Raw genomic sequence first — 11,828 nt, forward strand, 5'->3', positions numbered from 1 at the left:
CACCGCATTTGAAATGGGTGCACACCTGAAGTTTTTCCCAATCATATCATAATGGCAGTGCTCAGCGTGATACGCGGCACTGCCAAGGCCCGAAATGCTACTAAGAGGTGGGTGAGTGATATCGCAAAGCGTACAAAGTGTTGACCGTGAAGCCTATTTCAGCTCGACCCGCCATTTATGATGTTTACCAGTCGCATCTCTTGCCAAGTGAGTCAACTACGCTCCGTCAGTAAACCGTCATCTCGCGATTCTCCCCCCCTCCCTAGATCGCCATGCTGTGAATCAAATCCTTTGATCGGGAATACTCGGCCGCGCCATGCTTTGCATAGAAAATTTCCTCATTTTCCTTTTTACATGCTCCATATCTAAGCCGCTATGGCGCTAGAAGAGCACGAGGCAAATGAAGAATGCCGTCGATCGTATTTGGGGACGCTCAGGCCCACGACTTGAGTCTCGGCTCTAGGAACACGGGGCTTATTCAGAACCTCCTCGGTCTATCCTTCCTCAGTTCGTAAAGATGTTGTGCCTTGTGTCCACAAGCCGTCCAAACTTCCCTTCATGACCACCGTAGAAACCTCACGGAATACTATATTGACCTGGAGACACGATGAAGTTCTTTGCAGGCACATATGTTGCGGTAATGGTGTTTCTTTTGACACATTATACGAAATTTCTTGACCCCTACTGGTACAGGCGCTCCAACCCTTGACATATCCATGGATGTGCCGGTGAACCGTCAAAAATGCATTAGGAATTAAAACTTGTGGACTTCCTATAAACTCAAGGCCTGAGTGTATGTTTTGAACGGTGAACCCAATCGCCAACGCACGACCAACGGGCGCCGTAAGTTCTCAGCGTCAGGCCTCGAGGCCTCAAATCGGGAGGCAATTGGTGCTATAGTGTGCAGGTGTATCCTGGATGCTCAGCAGCACCGTGATGTCTACACCTGGATAAATGGAAGTCTCTCAAGCGAGTTGTAGCTTGCCGACGATAGATCCTCAGCGTTAATACAAGTAACTATGTATGTCAGCCGTTTCCGAGGAGCTTGGTCTTTCTAATTGCCGCAGGCTGAGGATTTTCAGGGAAATCACTCACGCCAAGGCGGTCAGGCCTACCAAAAGATACTCAGTACTCATACTCTTGAAGCATCAAGCTTTGCTCCATGAAAATGGGGACATCTGTCCATTGCCTTCTTCGACATGCATCCCAACCCCACCCTAAAATCCTGATAGGCACCGTGAAATAGGCACCGTGAGGTAAACCGAGAGTGCACTAGGCTTCCCTGGTCCGCGTCAAATTGATAACCTTCCCCTTCTTTACCCGGCATCCAACGAGAACTTATTCTTAAAAGGTGCACCCAGTTTCGCCAGTCTTTATCGATAATGCACCTCATTCTTTCCTCTCGACACCCTAGGAACAGCCGCTATCACACAGAAGCCGGTCAGGTCCTTTACAAAGTTGATAAGCCGCGTAACGTACGCTCGAGCATCGCGACCATTAGAAAAGCTATAAACACGAGCAATGGCGTATGCAAAGGCAATTTCACTATTCGGGATAGGCCACCGCTTCCCGATAGACATCATCTGAATCATACGGAAAGGGAGAAAGACGAAGTCCCCGAAGATATTCGCCGTCGATCTGTAGATTCTCACGACGCTCCGTTCGCTGACTCGGACTCGGAAGATGAAGTTGAACCAAGACAGAGTATGAGCGGATCACATGTGATGCATATGATGGAGGGTCATTTTGCCTTCTACGCGCAGGTGGAATTTCATAGTTTCTCTTCGACACGATTTCGCTACAATAGTCTGGATGTGTCTGTTAGTGAATACTTCCGCAAAGAGGGATGGTCATGGTTTGGTAGGTGAGTCATTGAGGTCCGACTGCTTGGAGACATCGTGCCGCTAACATTTTATCGAGGGGCCGAGTGTTCAAAGCTTCCGATGGTGGAGAGTATCGTTGGGATTTACGTGCAGGGCACCTTGAGGTAAGAACTCTTGAATGAGGCTAACACGACATTAATCCATTCGTTAGATGATTAAAAATGATGGAAGCAAGAAGCGAGTTGTTAGATTTCGAGAGCACCGACCTTCACTTGGTCCGCTCATGAAAGGAAGGCCAGCTTCGTTGGAGGTGGATGACAGCTGCATCCCAATCCTTGATGAGATAGTGATGACGTTCATATATTGCGAGAAATTGAGGAAGGATAGAGAAACGCAGTCAAGACATTCTGCAGCTGCGGGCGGCAATTAGGCTAGGATCGTTTCAGAAGTCAACTTTTCTTGTTTGAGCATTGTAGAATGACTTATATTTAAACGCTTGGCCGGCAGTATCAAACCGAGCTCGTACTGTGTTGTATATTAGCTCCGAACTTGATTGTGATGCCTTGAAGAAGGGATCAATAAATCCATCGCGAATTCGCGCTTCTCGGCCCACGCGAAGTTGATTCTAACAGCTTTTGTTTGTTAAGTAGAGCGTCATTGGGGCTACGAGGCGTAAAGTCCACTGACACTTTACTATGTTTCATCTCATGGTGGCAATAAGTTCGAGTTCGGATGAGCTCCGTGGGAAACGTAGTTGTTATTTCTAGGATGCTAGACCGTGTGAAATCTGCCAACAACGCTAATGCTTGAACTAATGATCTCGCTCCGAAAAGCAAATGACGATACGAAATGAAGTGAGCTCGCAGACTGTTTCTCTGCTGGAACCTTCTTTTTTGCGTTAAACGTGATATCTCATGTGAGCGAATCGAATTCTGGCGGCTCCCGTTGGAACGGTGTATTCATGTTCCTTTGACGCTTCAAAACACGTCCAACGATACTGTATATTTTCTCTCAGCCTATCCAAAAGTCTACCCCGTGCAATAGCCCGTGGGTCCGCTTCGATGCGCCGATAAAGTCAAAGGTCGCGACGACACAATTCCAAAACTCATCACAGCTTGCTGTAAACTTCTACTATTTAATAGCACTGGTAATACGATCAAGGCGGAGTGGCCTATCACACCTGCATTCCACTCTATTCTCGGTTCCGGAAGGGAAGTTACGGACATCATAAAGCTAACAATGGACGAAAAACTTTTGGGATAACTGCCTTCGATTGGTTGCTACGAACTTTCTCGTGCACTACCATCCGACATTTGCGGATAACTGTTGTGATCTGGGGTACTTAGACTCCAAGAGATGATTGCGCATCACCAAGGACCAGCTATAAGCCATGTAAGCTCTATGTATGTAATCTTGCTATTATCTATCGTCCACAATGCGACTCATCCTCTCCTCCCCGAATCCCCGAATCTGCTCTTACTCCACGGATGCTGGCCAAGTTTTCTACAAAGCTAGCAAGTCAGGCATATCAGGCTCCAGCGTCGTGGCACTTAGAAAGGCCGTGAACGACGACCATTTTGCCTTGTATGCGGAAGTCGAATATCATACTTCCAGGTCGACACGCTTCCGATTTCAAAACAGAGATGTGTCTGTTGACAATCATTTCCGTAAGGAGGGAGGGTTTGATTCTAGGTGAGTTCCCACTGCGAATTCCCCCAAATACTTGAATGTACATGATACTGATCATTTTTAACGTAAAAAAGGTGGGTATTCATAGCGGCAGATAATAGAGAATATTATTGGAACTTTGATGGAAGGTATCTTGAGGTAAGTTAAAAAAACCTACGTTGAATCAAGTTCGACGTGCATGGTGACTCTTTCGTTCAGATGTTCAGAAATTATCGAACCAAGAAGGTGGTGGTTAGGTATCGAGAGCACAAGGGTTTATTTGGTCCTTTCATTACACGCAGACCGGCCTCACTCGAGGTGCACGATACCTGTGTCCCCATACTCGACGACATCGTCATGACATATGTATATTGTCAAAATCAACGAAAGCAGAGACAGGCGAGTAGAATCAGAATCACCGATGTCCTTGACTGTGCCAGTGTAGTCATGGACTGCTTATCCAATGGCGATTGTACCGATGGAGATGGTTGAAGCGTTACTAGCGTTTTTAATCTTGATTGAAAGCGGCGTCCTGATTGCTGCTTTCGGCTCAAAATATTGTTACTGTAAATATGAAGCCCATTGAGAGTTAATAATAGCAACGAATTTTTTTTGACAAGCCGCGGGCCATTCGTCGAGAGATCCTGATGATGACCATGAAAAGATGTTGTTAGAAGTGGCTGTTCTATGACAATAGGATCAAACAGATGGCCGGCTTTCAAAATTCAAGTTCAGATGAGCTCCGTGGGAAACATAGTTAGATTCTAGACCGTGTGAAATTTGCCAACAACACTCGAAGTTTGAACTAAAAACTAAAGGCCGTGCTCTCAAAGCAAACGACGGCACGAAATGAAGTGAGCTCGCAGACTGTTTCTCTGCTGGAACCTTATTGTTGCATTAAGCGTGATATATTGATATCCCACTCAAATTTTAGATTATGTTCACCGAGTACGCGAATTGGAATCTGACTGCTCCCCCTGAAGGATGCGTCAATGTTCCTTTGACGCTTCAAAACAAGTCCAAACGATACTGTATATTTCGCTCAGCCTAAACTCGTGCAATGTCTTGTGGGTCCACCTTTGATGGGCCGATAAAGGAAGAGATCACGACCACACAATTCCAGAGCTATTCACGGCTTGCTGCAAATATCTCATTCACAAGCACGATCAAGGCGGAGAGGCGTATCACATGTCCAACCCCCAGTCCACTCTATTCTTGGCTCCAGATGTCAGCTTGAGCCGTCGCACGAAGTTTATTGTGGCACTACATATACAAAACAGATACATGCAGGAAGGGAAGCTACGGACGTCATAACGCTAACACTGGAAGAAAACCGCTTTTGGATAACTGCCTTAGACTGTTCGCTGCAAACCTTCTCGTGCACTACCATCCGACAATTGCGGATAATCGGTGTGACCTCGGGTACTTGTACTCCAAGAGTCCAAAAAGATGATTGCGCAGCGCCGAAGAGCAGCTATAAGCTGTTTTATGTACGTGATCTTGCTACTAACTCTTGTCTGCAATGCGTCTCATCCTCTCCTCCCATGATCCTAGAGACAGTGATTACTCCACGGATGCTGGTCAAGTCATCTACAAAGTTAATAAGTCGGGGCCCAGCGTCACCACACTCAGAAAGGCTGTGAACAACGACCATTTTGCCCAGTATGCGGTAGTCGAATTTCATACTTTCAGGTCGACACGCTTCCGATTTCAGAACAGAGATGTGTCTGTTGAGGATCATCTCCGCAAGGAGGGATGGTTTAGTCCTAGGTGAGTTTTCCAGTGCGAATTTCTCCCGAATGTTCAAATGTACATGATGCTAATCATTTTTCAATGCAAAAAAGATGGGTATTCAGAGCCGCAGATAATAGAGAATATTATTGGAAATTGGATGGAAGTTATCTTGAGGTAAGTCAAGAAGAATACGTTGAATCAAGTTTGACGTGCATGAGTGACTCTTTCATTCAGATGTTCAGAAATGATGGAAGCAAGAAGGTGGTGGTTAGGTATCGAGAGCACAAGAGTTCATTTGGTCCTTTCATTACAGGCAGACCGGCCTCACTCGAGGTGGCCGATACCTGTGTCGCCATACTCGACGACATCATCATGACATATATATATTGTCAACAACAACGAAAGCAGAGACAGGCGAGTATAAACACCGGTGTCAATGCCAGTACCGGTGTAGCTTCCGGCAGCTCATCTGGCGGTTGTGACGGCGGTGGAAGTTGCTGAAGCATTACTAGCGTTTATTATCTTGATTGAAGGCGGCATCCTGATCCCGGCTTTCGGCTCAAAATAGTGTTACTGTAACTACGAAGCCCACTGGGAGTAAATAGTAGTATGGAAATTTTCTTGATAGGCCGCGGGCCATTCGTCAAGAGATCCTAATCCTGATGACTGACGGAAGACTGGCGAAGTTGAATTGATTCCAACATCTTTGGTTTGTTAAGTTATGGTCATTGGGCTATGAGTCGTAAATCCACTCACGCTTTGCGATTTAAGGATGAGCTCCGTGGGAAACGTATTTGTGATTTCTTGGATGCTAGACCGTGTGAAAATTGCCAACTACACGAGCTACACTAACAGTCTGGACTCCCAAAAGCAAATGACGGTACGAAATGAAGCGAGCTCGCAGACTGTTTCTCTGCTGCAATCTTCTTGTTTGCATTAAACGTGATATCCCATCTAAATCTCCGATTACGTTCACCATATGCGTGAATTCTGGCGGCTCCCCGTGAAGGATACGTCAATGTTTCTTTGACGCTTCAAAAACAAGTTCAAACGATACTGTATGTCTTCGCTCAGCCTAACCCGGTGCAAGGTCCCGTGAGTCCAGCTTTGATGCGCTGATCAAGGAAGAGATCACGACGACACAATCTCAGAACGCTTCACAGCTTGCTACAAATATCCTATTTGCGAGGATCAAGATGGAGTGACTTATACACCATCCGTTCAATCTACTCCGATTTCTGATGCCACTTTGAGTCGTCGCACGAAATAGTACATATGTGTACAGATACATGCGGCTACGAACGTCCTAAAGCTCACACTGGACGAAAACCCTTTTAGACAACTGCCTTTGACTGCTCCCTACAGATTTTCAATATGCACTACCGTCCGACAAGTGCGGATAATCGTTGTAATCTGTGGCACTTAGGCTCCAAGAGATGATTGCGCAGCACCGAGGACCAGCTACATATAAGCTGTTTTATGCATGTGATCTTGCTACTAACTCTCGTCCACAATGCGTCTCATCCTCTCCTCCCAGAATCCTAGAGACAGCTATTACTCCACGGACGCTGGTCAAGTCATCTACAAAGTTAACAAATCAGGGTCCAGCGTCACCACACTAAGAAAGGCTGTGAACAACGACCATTTTGCTTTGTATGCGGAAGTCGAATTTCATACTTTCAGGTCGACACGCTTCCGATTTCAGAACAGAGATGTGTCTGTTGACGATCATTTCCGTAAGGAGGGATGGTTTAATCCTAGGTGGGTATTCAGAGCCGCAGATAATAGAGAATATTATTGGAAATTGGATGGAAAGTATCTTGAGGTAAGTCAAGAAAAAAAATACTTTGAAATTAGTTTGACGTGTATGTGTTATTCTTTCATTCAGATGTTCAGAAATGATGGTAGCAAGAAGGAGATGGTCAAGTATAAAGAGCACAAAAGTTCATTTGGTCCTTTCATTACAGGCAGACCGGCCTCGCTCGAGGTGGACAATAGCTGTATTTCTATACTCGACGACATCATCATGACGTACGTATATTGTCAAAAACAACGAAAGAAGAGGCAGGCGAGTAGAAGCGGCGCTGCCGGTGCCAGTGGACCTGGCGGTGGTGGAGGTTGCTCAGGCTAAAGCATTACTAGTATTTATTTTTTTTCATTGAAGGCGGCATCTTAATTGCGGCCAAATTTACTGTTACTGTACCTACGAAGGCCACTGGAAATGGAATTTTTTTGACTTGGAGGCTGAAGTGGCTGTGCCATGACAATATGATCAAACAGATGGCCGGCATTCGAAAATTCATGACATTTTTGATCTTCACAATCAGTCGCGAGGCATTAGCTTGCTTCGTCTCCAGCCCCATCCATGGCCGCCCAAGTCTCCCAGCAGTATGCCTGTAAGTTTTCTCGTCGTCTCCCCGTAATTTCCCTGACTTTCCCCCGCAGTCCGTGCGCAAAAGTCTCTCGGGCTTGTCAGCGGAGGCCCTGACTATGCATCCGTCGCTGGCTTTGTCGTTCCCAGCGAGTCTGCACGCACGCACACATACAGCGCCGATGGTCGTCTGTACGCCTACGCCCTTCCAACGACGTAAGTTGCTTGCCGCCTGTTACTCGTGGATCCCTCGTGGTCCGATGGTCCCGATCTCCTCACTTAACTGGCGGTCACACGAGTTTTCATTTCATCCAAAACTGACGGCATATCACATAGCGTCCGGATATTCCAGGCAGAAGGTGCTCAGCTTCTACAGGAGCTCCCTCTCTCCAACATCGTCGAGGTGAATTTCTCCCCGCGTGGCACCTACCTGTCAACCTGGGAGCGGCCAGGTACAGTCCAAACAAAATCTTATCTCACCAAACTTTATTGATCTTGCGCTAGTTAAGCTCGAGGATGGGTCACAGCACAAAAATCTCCGCATTTGGTCGGTTTCAACCGGCCAAGAGCTCATTGCGTTTACCCAAAAATCGCAGGAAGGCTGGGATCTTCAGTATACAATCTCAGAGTCCCATGCCATCAGGCTTGTTGGTCCTGAGATTCAGGTCTTCCGACCGGCGGAGTGGGCTAAGGGCGTTGTCGACAAATTGAGGGTTGAGGGGGCTACCAGTGTAACCTTGAGTCCAGGGTTGAACCCCTCCCTCGCTGTTTTCGTTGCCGAGAAAAAGGTTGGGACTTTGCGATACTCTACTCGCGTCCATATTATTAACCCTTAATCTAGGGTCAACCCGCGAGTATCAAAATATACAATCTGCTTGTACTGAACGGGGCTCCTACCTGCCAAAAGAACTTTTTCAAGGCAGACCGCGCCCAGATAAAATGGAATACATTGGGCACTCAGGTTTTACTTCTAACCCAGACCGAGGTTGACAACTCGAATAAGAGTTATTATGGCGAGACAGGGATGTACCTTCTTAGTGCCGCAGGTAATTTCGACTGCAGAGTGACCTTAGACAAGGAAGGACCCATCCACGACTTTACCTGGAGCCCAAATTCAAAAGAGTTTGGAGTCGTGTATGGATGTGAGTTCCCCTCCTATTTTCCTTCGTTCATGTTACTGATTGGGATTAGACATGCCCGCTAAGACTATGATATTCGACCAACGTGTGCGGACGCTCCATGACTTTGGTTCCTCCCCTCACAACTATATATCGTTCAACCCCCAAGGTCGCCTCATTCTACTAGCAGGTTTCGGTAATCTTGCCGGTAAAATCGACATCTTTGATCGTCGAACCCTAAATAAAGTCATCACCATCGATGCGCCCAACACCTCTCATTGTGATTGGTCACCCGATGGCCGTTTCCTTCTGACAGCCACATTATCGCCCCGACTTCGCGTGGATAACGGGATCAAGATATGGCATTGTACAGGTCCACTCGTGCACGTCAAAATGATTGATGAATTGTATCAAGCCCGTTGGCGACCTTCTCCCGTAGAAAGTGTTCCTCCATTTCCTGCTCAAATGCCACCTGCTCCCGAACCGAGTGAGAGTGTGAAAGAATGGGAGAAGACGCAGAAGAAGCCTACGACGGGAGTTAAGACTGCTGGGGCTTACAGGGCACCTGGAGCTCGTGGTCTTGCGACACCCGCGATTTTTAAACGAGAGGATGAAGGTGGTTTACCCACTCGCAGTTTGAATGCTAGTCCGGCTGGGAGTGGCGCTAATACGCCTTCACGTCATTATAATAGGAGTCCTGCTCCTCCTGGTGCGCCTGGGTATGGTGGATATAATGGAGATGGCGGTGGTGGTGGATATGGGAGGAGGCATGTTCCTGGTGCGCCACCACCCGGTGCTGGTGTCGACAATGAGAATAAGAAGAAGAAGAAGAAGGGGGGGAAGAGGCAAGAGGGCGGTGCGGCTAATGCTGGGGGCGACTTGGCTAATGGCGATGGCGCTCCGGTGAATGGGAATGCTACCAATGGGACGCCGAAGGGGAAGAAGGCTCAAGCTCACGCTCAGCGTGAGCAGCAACAGCAACTTGTTGTACAGCCTCCTCAACCTCCTCCCCCTGAGATTATCGAGCCCTCTTCGCCTACTACACCTGGTGTAGACGGATCCTTAGACTCTATCGCGAAGCGAGTAAGGAATCTGAACAAAAAGGTATTTTATCCTTTCGTAAATTTGATTTTGGTTCGCTGGCTTATTTGGATCACCAGTTGAAAGCGATTGAGGAGTTGAAAGAGAAAGCGAATAGAGGAGAAAGGCTTGAGACTACTCAGTTTAAGAAGATGGAAGGTGAAGATGCTATCAGGAAAGAGCTTTCCGAGTTGCAAATCAACGAGTCCTGATTTCGGTCTGGTCACGGTTATCGTTTTTTTCCCTCAGAAGTTTCTTGGGAAAAAATTCCTTTTCGTCGCTCATACGCATATACGTATATATAACACATCTGTCGCGCTATACCTACCTATATGATCTACTGGGTGTATTTTTTTTTGTGTAACGCCATTATTTCTTTGTTGATTTGGAATGATTGTTTTGTTTGGGCTCTTTTTTTTTTTCCTTTTTTTCGTGTGGTGTGTTGTCGTTGCAATTTGATAGACTTTATTTTTGCAAAAATTAGACTTCTCGTTGGTTGAGCTTTTTTTTTTGGAGGGGGTAAGGGCTGTTTTACTGCTGGATTTATCTTTTCTGGAGCCTCGTGCGCGCCGAATTTCACTCTCCAAGTTCACGATGCGACGGTGTTCAGCCGATCCCTGTTTGCGATCTGACAAAATGATGTAACCCTCATTTGATATGAGAAGGAAAGTGTTGAGAAATAAGTATAATTATCAAGTGGTCGTACTATAATCAACCCAAGAGTAAACTCGAAATCGCTTCATACTCTTTATGTAAGTCCCCTTTGGCGAGTTCCAATTTATGTACAGCGAGATCTTCGGCCATGTGAATTTCGCTAGTTGTACCCGATAGCGGTGTAACACCTGCTTCTTGAGCTAATTTGAATAATGCTTGTTCGGAGGTGCATCCGGAGGTGGATGCTATGGAGTGTAAAGCCGGGTTGGCCAATAAATTGGGGGAACCTGATAGTGTCCAGAAAGACCTATATATAAGGGATTTCGAGTCAGCGGATGATTAAGGATGTAGTACTAGGAGGATGAGGAAATGAAGTTCATGACTCAACTGGTACATGATATCATGCTCTCTACAAAACGCCAACACGCTCTTATCCCAATCATTCCCTTCATACCATCGGTTTTGTACGACTTGTACCTGCTTCAACTTGCACAACTCCGCGAGAATTCGTACGTCATAGGTGTTACTTATACCTATCAATTTGACTTTGCCTTCATCTTGGAGTGTTGAGAGTGTTTTCCACGCTTCGAGGGTTTGGTCTAGAGTTCGGAGTGGGGAGTGTAGGATGTAGCTGTCAAGATATGAAGTGCGGAGGTTGGTTAGGGATTTGGTGAAGGATGTAGTGATTTGTTTGTAGATTGGGTCGGAAGAATTGTAGGGGAGTGGTTGAGTAGTGTCTTGGCTTGATATCGGAGTGAATCTTCAAACCGCAAGGTGTTGTCCAAATTTTGAAATAGGGAGCATGAAATAGCGGAGATGAGTTTCTGTTTCAATTCGGATGAGAGACGGACTTGGTCTGAACCCAAAGATCTTCTCTCCTGATGCCGTGTTTCTCCTTGAGTTCAAGAAGCGCTTCCCCAACGAGGTCCTCTCTAGAATTAGATTATTCAGACCATTCGGTACCGTAAAGTCTTCATTCTACTCACCGATAGTGTTTCGGCTGACAAGCTACGTCATCCGCACTTCCACTGAACCTGCCTGATCTCGACTTCAAAAAGACGAGGTTACTTTACCTGTATCGATAGCCCTAAACCCCTTCAACACAGCTGAAACCACGAGTCCAGCTGTCAATTCTTTCTTCCTGCACAGCGGTCTCAGACTGAGCAAATACACCGAACATGTAGGACTAACGCACCATGCAGTGCCATAAATAATTCGCGAAGGGACACCGGACATGATGGTGATAGTGCGCTTCGTATAAAACTTGAAGTGAGTGTCCGAGACTACTCTGTTGCTTGGTTCTTGCAATTGTTAGTTGACAGGGGTGGGAGTGAAAGAAGTTGGCGCTGAGTAATTTGTACTCGAAAGCGTAGTGGCGAT

The 11,828-nt window shown here is 46.6% G+C and overlaps 6 protein-coding genes across 6 annotated transcripts; 5 read left to right on the forward strand and 1 right to left on the reverse strand.

The window, feature by feature from the left end:
- Positions 1-1,382: 1,382 nt before the first annotated feature.
- On the forward strand, positions 1,383-2,253 carry AGABI2DRAFT_176960 (hypothetical protein; the record flags this gene model as incomplete). The annotated part of the gene is made up of 3 exons (XM_006458665.1): positions 1,383-1,864; positions 1,921-1,987; positions 2,035-2,253. 3 exons carry the CDS (start codon positions 1,383-1,385, stop codon positions 2,251-2,253), a joined length of 768 nt encoding a protein of 255 aa, XP_006458728.1.
- Positions 2,254-3,258: 1,005 nt separating this feature from the next.
- Positions 3,259-3,983, forward strand: AGABI2DRAFT_115752 (hypothetical protein; the record flags this gene model as incomplete). The annotated part of the gene is made up of 3 exons (XM_006458666.1): positions 3,259-3,515; positions 3,587-3,650; positions 3,711-3,983. The coding sequence occupies 3 exons, from the start codon at positions 3,259-3,261 to the stop codon at positions 3,981-3,983; spliced, it is 594 nt and encodes a 197-aa protein (XP_006458729.1).
- A 1,030-nt stretch (positions 3,984-5,013) lies between these two features.
- Positions 5,014-5,726, forward strand: AGABI2DRAFT_115753 (hypothetical protein; the record flags this gene model as incomplete). The annotated part of the gene is made up of 3 exons (XM_006458667.1): positions 5,014-5,261; positions 5,336-5,399; positions 5,460-5,726. 3 exons carry the CDS (start codon positions 5,014-5,016, stop codon positions 5,724-5,726), a joined length of 579 nt encoding a protein of 192 aa, XP_006458730.1.
- Positions 5,727-6,738: 1,012 nt separating this feature from the next.
- AGABI2DRAFT_115754 (hypothetical protein) lies at positions 6,739-7,356 on the forward strand (the record flags this gene model as incomplete). Its single annotated transcript, XM_006458668.1, has 2 exons — positions 6,739-7,050; positions 7,114-7,356. The coding sequence occupies 2 exons, from the start codon at positions 6,739-6,741 to the stop codon at positions 7,354-7,356; spliced, it is 555 nt and encodes a 184-aa protein (XP_006458731.1).
- A 199-nt stretch (positions 7,357-7,555) lies between these two features.
- On the forward strand, positions 7,556-10,006 carry AGABI2DRAFT_200574 (hypothetical protein; the record flags this gene model as incomplete). The annotated part of the gene is made up of 7 exons (XM_006458669.1): positions 7,556-7,621; positions 7,671-7,812; positions 7,933-8,048; positions 8,101-8,384; positions 8,438-8,738; positions 8,788-9,818; positions 9,875-10,006. Exons 1-7 carry the CDS (start codon positions 7,591-7,593, stop codon positions 10,004-10,006), a joined length of 2,037 nt encoding a protein of 678 aa, XP_006458732.1. The 5' UTR covers positions 7,556-7,590.
- Positions 10,007-10,398: 392 nt separating this feature from the next.
- Positions 10,399-11,779, reverse strand: AGABI2DRAFT_200579 (hypothetical protein). Its single transcript, XM_006458670.1, has 6 exons — positions 11,644-11,779; positions 11,522-11,589; positions 11,435-11,456; positions 11,300-11,380; positions 10,837-11,208; positions 10,399-10,755 (listed from the first exon to the last, which is right to left on the reverse strand). The coding sequence occupies exons 1-6, from the start codon at positions 11,682-11,684 to the stop codon at positions 10,506-10,508; spliced, it is 834 nt and encodes a 277-aa protein (XP_006458733.1). The 5' UTR covers positions 11,685-11,779; the 3' UTR covers positions 10,399-10,505.
- Between the last annotated feature and the right edge of the window lie 49 nt (positions 11,780-11,828).

The sequence above is a fragment of the Agaricus bisporus genome (assembly GCF_000300575.1).
Source record: "Agaricus bisporus var. bisporus H97 unplaced genomic scaffold AGABI2scaffold_2, whole genome shotgun sequence".
Taxonomy (NCBI): domain Eukaryota; kingdom Fungi; phylum Basidiomycota; class Agaricomycetes; order Agaricales; family Agaricaceae; genus Agaricus; species Agaricus bisporus.